The following is a 13,104-nucleotide window of genomic DNA, read 5'->3' as shown; positions in this document are numbered from 1 at the left end:
GTTGCTGTCTTAGTTCGGTTTGTTGCTGCCTCAGAATATAATGCCCGAGGAGGCAAGGGTTTATCAGGTCAGGCGTGTGCGAGGGAGATTCCCTTGCTTGGACAAGGACACCCCATCATCTTATCCACGTCCCCTGCTCTTTGCCTATTCTTTCTCACAAGAAGTTCATCAAAACTTTGGATATTTTACCACTGTATATTCTTCCTCTCTTCTTTTATCCCAGCTTATATAGCTTGTATGTACACTTTTGTCTGCCTTCATATTCTCAAATTACTGAATTTCTATAGATTAACCTCGCAGAGTTTTCTTTTCTTTCTTTTTTCATTAAAACAATAAAATGGAAAGGTTTTCTCGAGTTACACAATAGAGGGTAATTACCTCCTGTTACATAGTCATAATTGAAAAAATAATAATTTATCATTGGAACTTGAATCTTGTCTTACATACTAATATCTATATATAGGCATATCATTGCTAAATTAAATCTGCTCACCTAATTTCGAAGTGCTTTAGATGTTCTCATTTTCACAGATGACATGCAATTAGGCCTTGCATATAAGCAATTTAAGAATCCTTTTTTTTTTTTTAATTTTTTTCTCAAGCAATTATATACATGTATTGTTGGTTTGAATATACAAAACACCTGATGATTCCATTATCATCATGTAATTGTGGTGTTTGTTCTTGCGGTCTGACATGTTTTTATATTTTTATAGTTTCAAATTAATTTTTATGTGTTTTTGAAGATTTTGATAAATTAATATAAAAAAATTTAAAAAATATTAATTTAATATATTTTCAAACTAAAAAAATTAAAAAAAAAATTTATTATAGAAAAAAAGAGTAGCATAACCTTTTTGTGGGAGGTCCACAGACCACAGTCCGATGCAATTCAAATGGACTCAAATTAAAGTAACACATCTTGGTACAGAATAAATATTTTATGCTTTAATTAATACATGTTAATTAACCAACTTAGCAAGCAAGACAATTTTTTAAGTGTGTGGAAGGAGGTGGCTTTATGAATAGATGAAATGGAGACTCGATCAGCCCCTCGACGATCCAGTCAGGGTGTTTTTGTCTTTTACCAAACATGAAGGCATGAGCTTAATTTACAAGATAGAATCATTCCTTTTATTCAAAAAAAAAAAAAATCTAGGTGGTGACTCAGTGGTAAAAACTTGGGATCAAGAGGTTTGCTCCCTCTGTGGTCTCAGGTTCGAGCCCTGTGGTTGCTCATATGATGGCCACTGGAGGCTTACATGGTCGTTAATTTCAGGCCCCGTGGGATTAGTCGAGGTGCGTGCAAGCTGACCCGGACACCCGCGTTAAACTAAAAAAAAAGAATTAATCCCTTGCCTACCTCGACGACGTATTTTGGGAGTTGGGACGATCAAGAATAGCAAGGAAGACTCTCTTTCTGGAAGGTTGCATGCCCTCTTAATTATCGCATAACCTATGAGTTATTGGTCTTCCATTTAATACATTAAAAAAATAACAACAAACAAGACGAAAATAAATAAAGAAAAAAGGACGGATATATACTAATATAGGACCAACCAGCATTTAGAAAAGAGAGGGGAGCGAGAAGGAGGCTGCCGGATTTGATTGTGTGGAAGCAAAACCCACTGGCAGTCACCAACTACAGTGTCAGTGCTGTGTCTTCTCTCGCAAAAGCCAAACGTCGACACAGGGATCTGACGCGATCGAAGATAAAACCCACGAATCATTTGTTTATTTATGTCTAGGTCATCCGGCTGTTCATAATTTATTAATTCGTGATTGGATTACGAGCAAGGATAACCTAACTGGGTTACGTTAAAGAGAAAAAAGGACAGTAATCTTCGCGAGGATCTTTGACTCTTGTGCTAAATCTACAGAGGTCCATGCTAGATTATCAGTTTCCCGATACGTATGAAGGGTTTACTTCCATGATTCACATGTGTGCAAACATCTCTGATTACTTGTCAGTGCATGCAAGCCATGTGAGGTGTCGGGGTTTTTCGGATCTCATATTTAATGGTGAATGGACTATTTCTTGTTCAAGCATGACTGCTGTAGGGGACTACACCCTCTAATTTAAAATGGAGGGTCCTTAACCTCTTATGACAATGGGCGAGGCAAGCTTGTACTATTAAAATGGTAGTGGTCTAGAATCTAAATTTATATGCTCTCCATATGCTGGTGGATGCAGCTCAGACTTTACATTAATGTTGAGAGATTGTAGTTCCTTGTGGGGGCAGCAAGATTAGGTCTGGTATCCCTCTGTGCCTTGCCTTTGAACATTCTAATTTCCGATCATAACTTTCCTACCAAACGCTGGAGGAGTCTTGAGGGTGGTCTTGCTAGTGGGGTTACCGCTGTTTTCTTTTTTATTGTTTATAGGACACGATGATCATGCATCTCCTTTTTTTAAGAAAAAAAGAAGTTGCTTTCTCTACATTCTTCCCCTTTAATACAAAACACGAACTATCCATTCAAGAGTGAGTACTTAAGGGAATATTGTCTATTGCAAGAAAGAAACAAAAGGGATGAAGTGTTGAAGATTCAAATGACAATATGTGAAAGTTTAATACAAGAGAAGATGGTCTTGAATGTTCACCTAATTAAGCTATCAGCTGGTGCCCACTGATCCCTTGGCGGTCGTCGTTTATGTACAGTGCTACCAAATATTCCAGCTTGTTAATGGATGTAAACCCCATCATGCACAAGTCAGTACGATTTGTACACCAGATCACAGAAACTAGATTTGTGTTCATCCCAGGAACAGGAAGGTGGATATGGAAACAGTAAGCTAGCTAGATATTGCATGTTCATGAGATTATGCATTTGTGTAATTTACTCCCTAATTAACCGGATCGTTTCCAGGTAAGGGTTCCATGAGCAATCTCGCACTCTTGTTGCTATTGGTTTCCAAAACAATAATTAACCAAATTACTCTCTGATTTTTGCTGTGGTATGCTATGATTATCCCTCTATTTAGCAACCAGGTGGACACTAAAGGGCTTGCTTTTAATACACGTTACACTAAGCTCATAATCAGAAAGGAGAAGAGCATTGTCAACAAGCACTAGTGCTAAGATGGAGGGATTGGGATCAATTTGAATATACAAGAACATACGTGTCCCATTTAGGGAAACGAAAAGGTTATAATATTCATTAACAGTGGTGTACTGTAGGAATATAATAGGATTTGGATCAACAGCATTAAATTAAGGTCAAAGATGTGGGCTTTCTCCACTTTTCAATTATTTATTGTCGTGCATCTATAGAAAAACTAATCTGCCTAGTGTTTTACTGTACTTCAAACTTTCAATTACTCCGAATTTACAGGGTTTTTTTTTCCCTTTTTTTTTTCATAACCATAAGTTTCTTCTTTTAAATTCATTCATTTTCACATTCTTTTAGATTTGCCTTTCCATTTTGCTTCAAATTAGCTTATTATTGGGTTCTTGCCGTGTCAAAAAAAAATAATTCCAACGTTGAATTTATGTTCAATTTAAAAAAATATTTTGAATTTTTTGTTTAATAGATAATTCAAAATAAATAAATTGAAATTAAGCTTGGTTTAAAAAAAAACTTTTTTATGTAACAAAGAGGAAATATGTTCAAGAATTGAGGAAGGAGAGAGAATAAAAAGAAAAGAAAAGTTGCTCTTTATAGACCCATTGAAGGCTCATTGATTACGCCTCGTTAGGAAGTGCGGCTCAAACGGATATTTGAGAAAATTAAAAAAAAAATTGCTAATTTTTTTAAAAGTATGTTTTTGGATTATTTTAATGTTTTGATTTTAAAAATAAAAAATATATATTATTTTAATGTATTTCTAAGTAAAAAACATTTTGAAAAGTAACCTTAACATTATTCGGTAAGTTCTTGAATATTTTAATTAAGCAACCTTTGTATATATGGAAGTGTGATGATCAATGCTAGCATTGGTATATTCTCTTTATAATGGAGAATTTCAGTGGTCCTTAAACTATATAATGCAGCTGCAAGCATCTTCTTCTGCATTCCAATTTCCAGCTAGCGGAAACAACTTTTTAACTTGAAAAAGAATCAATCCTTAGTAATGGTGGGAATTGTCTTAAGAAGATGTTTGTGAGTATAACAGTAGTTGTTTTTTAAAATAATTTTTGTTCGAAAATACATTAAAATAATATATTTTTTATTTTAAAAAAATTATTTTTGATATTAACATATCAAAATGATGCGAAAACATCAAAAAATTTAATTAAAAATTAAAAAAATTAAAAAAAAATAATTTTTTTAAAAATATTTTTAATAAAAAAAAACAAATAGCCCCAAATAAAAAAAAACTGCTATTCATGATTGGAAGACTTGTAATGTGAAAGACGTGGCATTATTATTTCACAAGGAGCTCACTAAAGTTATCAATGGAAGAATAAAAAAAATCTCCTACTAATAATTATCTCCTATAATTTATGGATAGTGATACGCTTCTCTTTGATCAAGATCCTGCTATGATGCGATTTCATAATCATAAATTGGCAACTTTATAAAACATAATTGGGTCAAAGCAGGTTATGAGCTCGAGGAAGGGGAAAAAATAGATTGCAGGAACTTTGTAATCAAGTACAACAGGGAAATAAATGAAGGTGAGCACAAAAAGATTGAGCAATAATCATGAACATATTTTTTTTTAAAAAAAAAACGAATAGTTTGAAGTTTGAACAACTTTTTTTTCTCTTTTCAAATGAAGCCCTACATTTATATGCCTTTTATTTTTATAAATGTATAGAGTATCAAGGTCTAAATTCCAATAGGAAGCGTAAAGTGTGGTCGAGATCGAGGTGAATGAGTGTTTTTTAAAATAATTTTTTATTTAAAAATACATTAAAATAATATTATTTTTAAATTTTATTTTTATTTTTGACATTGACATATCAGAAAACATTAAAAAAATATTAATTTAATATTTTCTGAAACCAAAAACACTTTTAGAGAACACATAAAAACAGAAACAAAAACATTTTCAAACATCTTATGGTCTTTGTAAATCTTGTGCAGATAAATCATATTCAAAGTTTAAATCGCTTGCTGGAAATTACAGAAGGACAATAATATACATAATCAAGACCGGATAAAAGCTTAGGCCACCAACAAAGAAATCTTGATTGTATTTTTCTAATTGGTAAAATGCAAGAGGCATTACTAATTATATAAACATGTTATGCTTGCTAAGTTTTGCTAAATACGTGATTTGTGCTGGCGTTTGAAGGAAAATTCATGCATGGGAAAAAGAACAGAGAAAAAAAAAACACTTTTTCGCAACTTTTGCAATTGCTGATTGAAACCTTTGCTTACCGTGCATTATACGTGAAGATAAAAGGTACTTGACACAAAATTTGAATTATTGGGTCTGGCAGAAAAATCAGAAATAGACACGACGGCTGTGTGGTGGTCGCCTTGTCACCCATACCCATCGTATGTTTTATCATATCAAGAATGCCCATTGTCTCACTGCGTGGAAACACTTTTAAATAATATTCTATGCATCAAATTAAGGTAATTTTTCACATTGCGGTTAAATTATGTTTTTTTTAAAAAAAATTAGTTTAAAAATCAAACATAACTTTACTTCATGTAAACAGCAGCTTCAGCTTGCTGTCAATCTAGAAAAATCCATAAAATCTTAATCCCTTTTTTCCTTTCACTAAATTAAACATCAACTTAAAGTAGCTGATCTACTGTTGTTTTCCCTACCGATGCTCCGTTTGAATTCTGATGGGTAACTCTGTTGAATGCCCAGTTGCTTCTTGGGATTTCTTTCTTTTTCATCAGTATTTGTCCGAGGTTGTTTCATGAAACATGAAAAGTAAAGATTATTTCCAGCTCGGAAAGCTTTTTTCTTGATTTTCTCATCAAACATGCCATCGAGGATGCTATACACGCTTCTATCTGTCTTAAGTGTTGCCAAATAAACGCAATGATCAATGAACAAATAAAGGTACTGTATGAGTGATTGTACCTCAAAGTTGAAAACTGGGTATCTACATCAGCTAAAGTAACGGATCGGTAGAGACTTGAACCTAATAAAGTGGCGTGCGTCAAGGATTAATTTCAAATTTCTTTACAGGAGAGACACCGAGATCAAAGAGATTTGGCAGAGCTATTTTGATCAACTATTCGATTCCACTCATGCAAATGACTTTGGGAAACTTAGGATTCCGTAGGAGGATGGGGACCTCAGCTGCACCAGTAGAATTAGGTCTCCTAAAGTCAATGAGGCCTTGAAGAAGATGGCAATAGGGAAAATATGTGGTCGGACGGTATTCCCTATTGAAGTTTGGAAGTGTCCTGGGAACATTGCAGTGGCATCAAGGATCTGTCTTAAAATGAGTGAATGACTCAACAAGAAAAGCCATGGAAGAGTACCCTTAAAAGTAAGGATTTTAAAGCTCGGTGGAAGCAGGACAAAGAACATGCACCGAGTTTAGTTCTCCTAAAAGGAATGGAAAAGAGGTTAGATACTTAGGAATGGAGTTGTGTGCCGAAGTCTAGTTCTCCTACAAATATTTAGATTCCTTCCTCCTAAAGAATGGAGAGGCAACATAGAATCAATAGAGGGTGACTGAAGTTGAGGAGTTCTAATTATGTGGTGTACTATAAACATAAAATTCCTACAAAAAAAAAAGTATAAGAAAACTATGTAATTACAACATGGTATGGGTAGTGGTATTGAAGGGTTTAAAACTATGTAATTATAATATGATGGCATAAAATGGTGCAAAAAGACTCATAAAAGTCGATTTCATTTACTTTGAAATTGAGGTTTTTGTCAAAGTTTTTATTACTTGGTTACGAATCACCAAGCCTAAATTGTTATAATAATTATAAAAATGAGTTTATATATATATTATGGATGGATTTTTAGTATAAAACATTATTAAAGTTAGGAATTATGATTTTTCAGTATCAAATTTAGCTATATCCAAAATAAAAAGGAAGCGAATTTTAAATTAATTTCAAATAACAATGTTTATAACATTGTGTGCTCTGAAATAAAATAAAAAATCATGAGAGCGCAGAGAAGAAAATATATGTAAATACTTACATGACTTGGTATAATTTTCAGAAAGAAAATAGGAATGAATTCATAAAAAAAAAAATAGAAGTAAAAGAAAGAGAGAGAGGTGGGCAAAAGTTCGAGATGGGCCGAGCACTTAGTCCATGTTGCAGGTTAGCACACAGTCCGGCCCAATTACAGCATCAAATAAGGAAAAGAAGGCTCCCACATCATCAAGCAGCGAAGCTTTGACGCGTCGTTCAGGCGGGGCTTCTGTTAGCTTGCCGACCATCATGCAAAACCATCTTTCAATTTATTTTCTCAAAATGCATCAAAACATGGAGTTAATGATATTTTTGGTATGTATACCTTTTTAATTTTTTTATTCGAGTATATCAATTTATATTTTTATTATTTAAATGTGTGAACTTTTAATTTTTTTTAATCAAGTGTTTTTATTAGATTCTGTTAAGTACATGCTTACATAATCATTAAATTGTTGATGTGTTGACCACATGTATATTTATTGATTTATTAATTTATTTTAGATTTGAGTGTATGTATTTTTATTTTTATTTTTATTGAGTGAGTGCCTTTTAAAATTTAAAATTTATCCAGTGAGTTCTTTTAATTTCAAAGACTAAAAAATATCCACTTGGTTATAATGCCCATATTTGAATGAATTGAATAAAATTAAAAAATAAAATTGTAATAATTGTTATTATATATTTAAAAAATTAAGGAAAAGGATTTTTTTTATTTATTAAATAAAATTTAGTCAATAAGTGAAGATTAAAAAATTATTTTTGGTTTATAAGGTTTGTAATAATTATTTATACTAACAAAAAAAATAGAAGATAATAAAAATACCAGGTTGGGTGCGGGTTGAATACCCAACCCGAGTAGTACTGAATGCTAACCAAGCTCTACTACAACAATTTGAGATCTAAGAAGAAACATGACAGCTAGAAGAAAAGTAAAGAATTAAACAATAATTATACATACATTTATACCACGAAGTTTACTTGTTTTGTTGATCTGAAATGAGGAGAAAAGGTTCATCTAGTAGTGTAGTGCCCAAAACGAGACATGCGAGGGCATGAGAGCCACAAATATAAGTTCAAAATTAGATGTCGGAAGATCACACTGACGGGAAGAACTTGTTGAGATTGAAAGGCAGGGAATAAAATTCTTCACTTCTTGTGTCTGTCTTGAATGACCGGAACCTGTCCCACCAGTGCATCCCTCTGTCCTTCCTGGTTGTTGTGTCTTTTTTATGCAACGTGACATCCAAGAACATTGCCAAGAAGCCAGCAACAAAAGGTTCTGATGAGAATGGCACGTTGATCATGTCATTGAACTGTCAGAAGATACAATATCATGAGCTTCTTCGTCAATGAACGGGACAAAATTGGTCAAAAAATCTGATTAGAGGGAGAGAGTCATAAGCAGTTACCCATCTTGCACCAGTGTGGACTGGGCCATAACCATGAATTGCTGTGTACTCATTGAAGTATTGTGGTATTGAAAGGCCCATGAAAACAGAGAACCCAAGAATAAACTTCGTTTTGAAGCTGTTTAGGTTGCAGAACTGGAGGATACTGAGACCTGCTGAACCTGTTCATGTGATGAAAGAACTGTGATTTCTTGGCCTTGAACTGGATTATGTGGTAAGAAATCAAAAAATTCAATAGGACATACCAACGTAGGCAAAGAAAAGGCAATATAAAGCTGCAATAATTGGAGCTGGAATTGAAGCAAAAACAGCTCCAAATTTTCCTGCAGGGAACAGCAAGTAAGCAGTGTTGTACTTTTAATAGAGAGAGAGAGAGAGAGAGTTACATGATTCACTCACCAAGAATGGAAAAGAAAATCATGAACCCTGCTGATATTTGAACAACCCTTCGACTTCCAACACGTGTCAATGCCAACAATCCAGCATTTTCACTGCAGTTCACCGAAGCAAGTTTCTGATTCCAGTACAAGGGAGAAATAGAAAAGGACCAAATTTGCTGGGAGATTAAAAAGCCTTTTCAGTTCAAAGAAAAGGAGGATTCTACGCATGAATCTTACACAGATACTGATGATCCACTCCCAGTTCCAAATATGCCGGAAAAGAGAATTCCAACTCCCTGAGATCAACATGAAAGAGATAATAAAAAAAAGGGTTAAAACACTTCGGAAAATCACCCAGCCAACCAATCAGATTGCAGTTACAAAGAGTGTCCAGCTTCAGCCATGGAAAATTCAGTGAGATCGTATCATACTGTCATATCATTTAGTTTCAACTTGTATAGTACGTTCAAAATATGAAAGGGCACGTAAAAATTTGAGCTTGATTGACTATCAATAGAAATTTGATTAAAAGAGAACTGTACCCTCTATATTTTCTGTTTGTGTACGTGTGAAATAAGTACACTGCAAAGTTTATAGCAAAACATAAAAGCTATACCTGCCAACCAACACCACGGCTAAGTATGGAAGGTGGAACTGGAGTTGCACTTGCATACCTAGATACAGCAATGAAGGCACCAGTGGACTGTTTGAACAGTACAGAGTGAAAAATGAGCGAGTAAATTTCACAGATTATGAATCAAGATACAGCAATGAAGGTACCGGTTGACTGTTTGACCACAGAAAGTGGAAAATGAGCAAGTAAATTTCATAGATAATGAATCAAGAAAAGCTGTCAAGTCCTAACAAGGTGTCGTAGTCAAGTTAAACATTTCACGGAGTAAAAAACTCAAGTTAAACAGAGGTTTTCTCCTAGTGTTCAACAAGAGGCAGACGTAAGGTGATTCCAAATTTTTTAAAACATGCGGGGGGAAATAACATATATATTTGAGGCAATCTAATTATTTAATAGAAGAGAAACTGCCTGCTTTAAAATTTGTTGGGTTCGATTCCATAAGCATGAGCTGAAGGAATGAAAGAAATTTGGAACACTAAATGGAGAAGGCACCAATTCATATTTAGTAATGCATCTGAGTCATAGCTAGCCAAAAGCAACCAACCTCTACTAGTGCAACAAATGAAGTAGCCATCATTGCAAAAGCCTCTCCGGCATCAAAAGTAGGAGCTCCCCATTGGAAAGGGTATGGAACTCTTATCCTACACCAAACAACATTATACAAACAACTATGAGGATCGGTGAGCACAGAAAATTATACTACATTTTGACCTTTTATTCATCTACTCATATCATACTAACATATACTGAAGCCAATAATCAGAGCTGTGACTTTAAGGGAATATCCTTTTGATTACAATTGAACACTGTAATTAGTCGCTTACAGGAAAAACCCTAGTTACTCATCCATATAGTTAATTTTGATGTTACGTCAAGGTATGTTCAGGTTAAATGAAGATTCTGTAAGAGCCTTACCAAGGAGAAGCACCTATAATTCCTGCTCGGTCAGTTCGGCAGCTAGTTTGGGTTGTGGGTCCTGCATTCTTATATGCCCCACTGACAGTAAGGAGGTGAGCATAAATCCACACAATGACCACAGAGAATATAACAGCAAACCGATCAAATACAGCCCTCTCCCCTCGTATCAAATGGGGCATGTACTGCAAAAGTAGTCAAAGATTATTTACTCAAATATACACAACTTCCAAGAAGTAAGCCCAAAACATTGATGTTCTCATTAAAGTCCTCTAATGCACTTAAATGCACAGCACATAGGGATTTATACCTGAGAGAATATTAAAAGAAAGATGATCTGTGGCAGTCCAATCTCCACACATTTTGCAAGCTAGAAATCCCAAAGCCGAAGTCATTAATGAATGCTAGTAGCAGTTTTAAACAAGACAAAAAGAGGAGGAACGGAGCTTAAATACATACCAAGGGGAAACCAAATTCATAAAGCCCAAATCCAGATAGAGCAACCAAAGGAACGGTAGATAATGGACTCAAGAACCTGGCCAAGTATAAGAGAAGCACAAAACGTAAAGTGATTGATGTTATTTTGAGAAACTTCTTCGGTATAACCAAGCCATACTGACTTTCCCAATTATAGAATCTGATAATTATTTGCAAATCAAGTTAGTATATCATGCCCAAGTCATTACAATTCAGAACTAAATCAAGTAAAACAAAAACATAACTAGATGAGAGAGGAGAGCAGTCCAACAGAGTGAACTTCAATTAGAACGCTGCAAAAAACAACTGGTAATGATTTTAAATAACAATAACAAGAATTTATAAAACCTTGCAACATTTCTCCAAAGGCCACTGAAGCCAACAACAATCTGAAGAGTTGAGGCAACAATGAGGGCACCTTGAATTCCACGCATTATCTTTTCAAATTTCTGCAACGCAAAAGATAGTTGAATAAGAATCATATATATCATGTTCAATGTACAAAAAGTTTAGTAAGGCCGTATCTACGCAAGGGAAAAATCAAAGGTACTAACCTCGACAGGATCCACAATGGCACTGTATCGACCAGCCAAGACAATCGAAATGGTAGTAGGCAAATAGCTATAGGAACCTCCAATAACAGCAGGCAGGCGAGTACCAAACAATGTTTGCAAAAACGTATTTAATCCAGCCACGAATAGCAATGTTTGAATCATCTTCGCCTTTTCCTCCTGAAAACAGTAAGGAATTCACATAAATTTAGAAACAAATACATCAGAACTGATATAACAGAAACAATAAGCATCAAAGAGCAGAATCGCTTACATTTCTGCCCCCCATCTGAGGAACAAGAGTAGTGGGTATGAGCACTGTTGTCCCAAGCATGACCAAGTAATGTTGGAAGCCAAGTAGAATTGCCTCAGCTGCATTTTTGGAAACAAACCCAAGTATCATCAAATCAAGAAACAAACGGAGGGAAAAACAAATAAACATGCAAATTAAATGGATTCTATCAAATTCATAAAAACTACAACAAATGCCAGTACAAGCAAAAGAAAACTAGAAACCCCAATGCTCAGAATGTAGAGATTAACTGATTTTGCACTCAGAACAATTGAACCAGTCATGAAGCACCCAAAAATGATTCAAATAAAAAAGAACAATAATGACCAAATAAAACAACACGGGAACCAGAAAACATGGGATTTATAAACAGGAATAGGAAAATTTAAAAGGTGGTAACAAGGAAAACAGGGGAAGTGTAAACAGAAGCATCAAATGGGGTGATAACATGCATAGCAATGGGCTACTAAATATATATAAAAATGTAATATTCCATAATATACAAAAAAAAGAAAGAAATAAAAGAGAGACTGACGCCAAGGAGGAGGGCTAGTAATGCAGTAAGCAATATTTGGAAGCTGATCCTTAACAGGATGTGGCTGCAGCTCTTCCTGCTTTGGTGGTGGCGCGGGTCCTCCACCTCCTGCCATGTCCTTTCTCTCTTTGCTGATCCTTTTGCTCCTTCTATCCCAAATCTCTCACAAAAATATATATAGTAAAACCCTAACAACAAATAACAAACCACTAAAACCCAGATGTCACAATCTCCCAAAACGAACAAAAAAAAGAAAGAAAGAAAACCCAGAAAACCAGCTAATAAGATAAGAGGCCAAACCCTGATTCAAAGGAAAGGTGAGTGAAATGATAGTTGTACTAATTAGCAAGAGAAAACAGGGTTGGAGCAGTGAAATTAGCAGAAAGAAAAGGTACAAGGAACTGCAGTAAGAAACATGGTGGTGCTATATATAGCGTAGTACGACAACCAAGAAAAGAACCAAGCTGTCCACCTGGTGAGCAAGCAACGTAATAAAGGTGAGTGTGAATGAAGGCAGAGAAAAAGAAAGAGAGCAAAAAAGCAAAAGGTAGTCTCTCCCAAAGTGAGAAAGAAACCAAAACATACACCTCCCTCTCCCTCTCTGCGCAAACCAAAGGAATCTGCCCCCCTCAAGCTCTCTTCTCTTTACTCTCATTGCTTTTTATTTTTATTTTACGTTGGGTCTATTTTCTCTCTCTAGAGATCACAGCCTGGTTGCATCCAGTAACTTCTTCACCAAGTTTGTTATTTGTGTAAAATATCCTTTACAATATTCATTGAATGTTACACTCCTGCTCTTTATATTTTAAAATTTCTTAATATTACCCCTATAAT

At 34.7% G+C, this 13,104-nt stretch overlaps 1 protein-coding gene across 2 annotated transcripts; it reads right to left on the bottom strand.

The window, feature by feature from the left end:
* Positions 1 to 7,996: 7,996 nt before the first annotated feature.
* On the bottom strand, positions 7,997 to 12,954 carry LOC7471480 (nucleobase-ascorbate transporter 7). 2 transcript variants are annotated; one of them, XM_024606154.2, is made up of 15 exons: positions 12,571 to 12,954; positions 12,271 to 12,458; positions 11,718 to 11,815; positions 11,447 to 11,623; positions 11,241 to 11,341; positions 10,875 to 10,950; positions 10,726 to 10,785; positions 10,416 to 10,600; positions 10,045 to 10,141; positions 9,483 to 9,569; positions 9,104 to 9,162; positions 8,886 to 8,977; positions 8,732 to 8,809; positions 8,487 to 8,647; positions 7,997 to 8,390 (listed from the first exon to the last, which is right to left on the bottom strand). In XM_024606154.2, the coding sequence occupies exons 2-15, from the start codon at positions 12,383 to 12,385 to the stop codon at positions 8,172 to 8,174; spliced, it is 1,605 nt and encodes a 534-aa protein (XP_024461922.1). In that variant the 5' UTR covers positions 12,386 to 12,458; positions 12,571 to 12,954; the 3' UTR covers positions 7,997 to 8,171. The 2 variants fall into 2 exon arrangements, with proteins under 2 accessions (XP_024461922.1, XP_002311584.3); XM_002311548.4 differs by having other exon boundaries at positions 12,271 to 12,954.
* Positions 12,955 to 13,104: the final 150 nt, after the last annotated feature.

This window comes from Populus trichocarpa, chromosome 8 (assembly GCF_000002775.5).
Source record: "Populus trichocarpa isolate Nisqually-1 chromosome 8, P.trichocarpa_v4.1, whole genome shotgun sequence".
Taxonomy (NCBI): domain Eukaryota; kingdom Viridiplantae; phylum Streptophyta; class Magnoliopsida; order Malpighiales; family Salicaceae; genus Populus; species Populus trichocarpa.
This window is presented reverse-complemented; position numbering and strand designations above follow the sequence as displayed.

Bases quoted from the DNA above. Each gene is read 5' to 3' on its own strand.
- LOC7471480 (XM_002311548.4), bottom strand. From the start codon at position 12,385: ATGGCAGGAGGTGGAGGACCCGCGCCACCACCAAAGCAGGAAGAGCTG. The intron at 10,786-10,874 runs GTATGTATTTAA...TGGGATTTCTAG, and splicing joins ATGAATTTGGTTTCCCCTTG to CTTGCAAAATGTGTGGAGAT. The intron at 9,163-9,482 runs GTATAGCTTTTA...TGTTGATCTCAG, and splicing joins GCCGTGGTGTTGGTTGGCAG to GGAGTTGGAATTCTCTTTTC.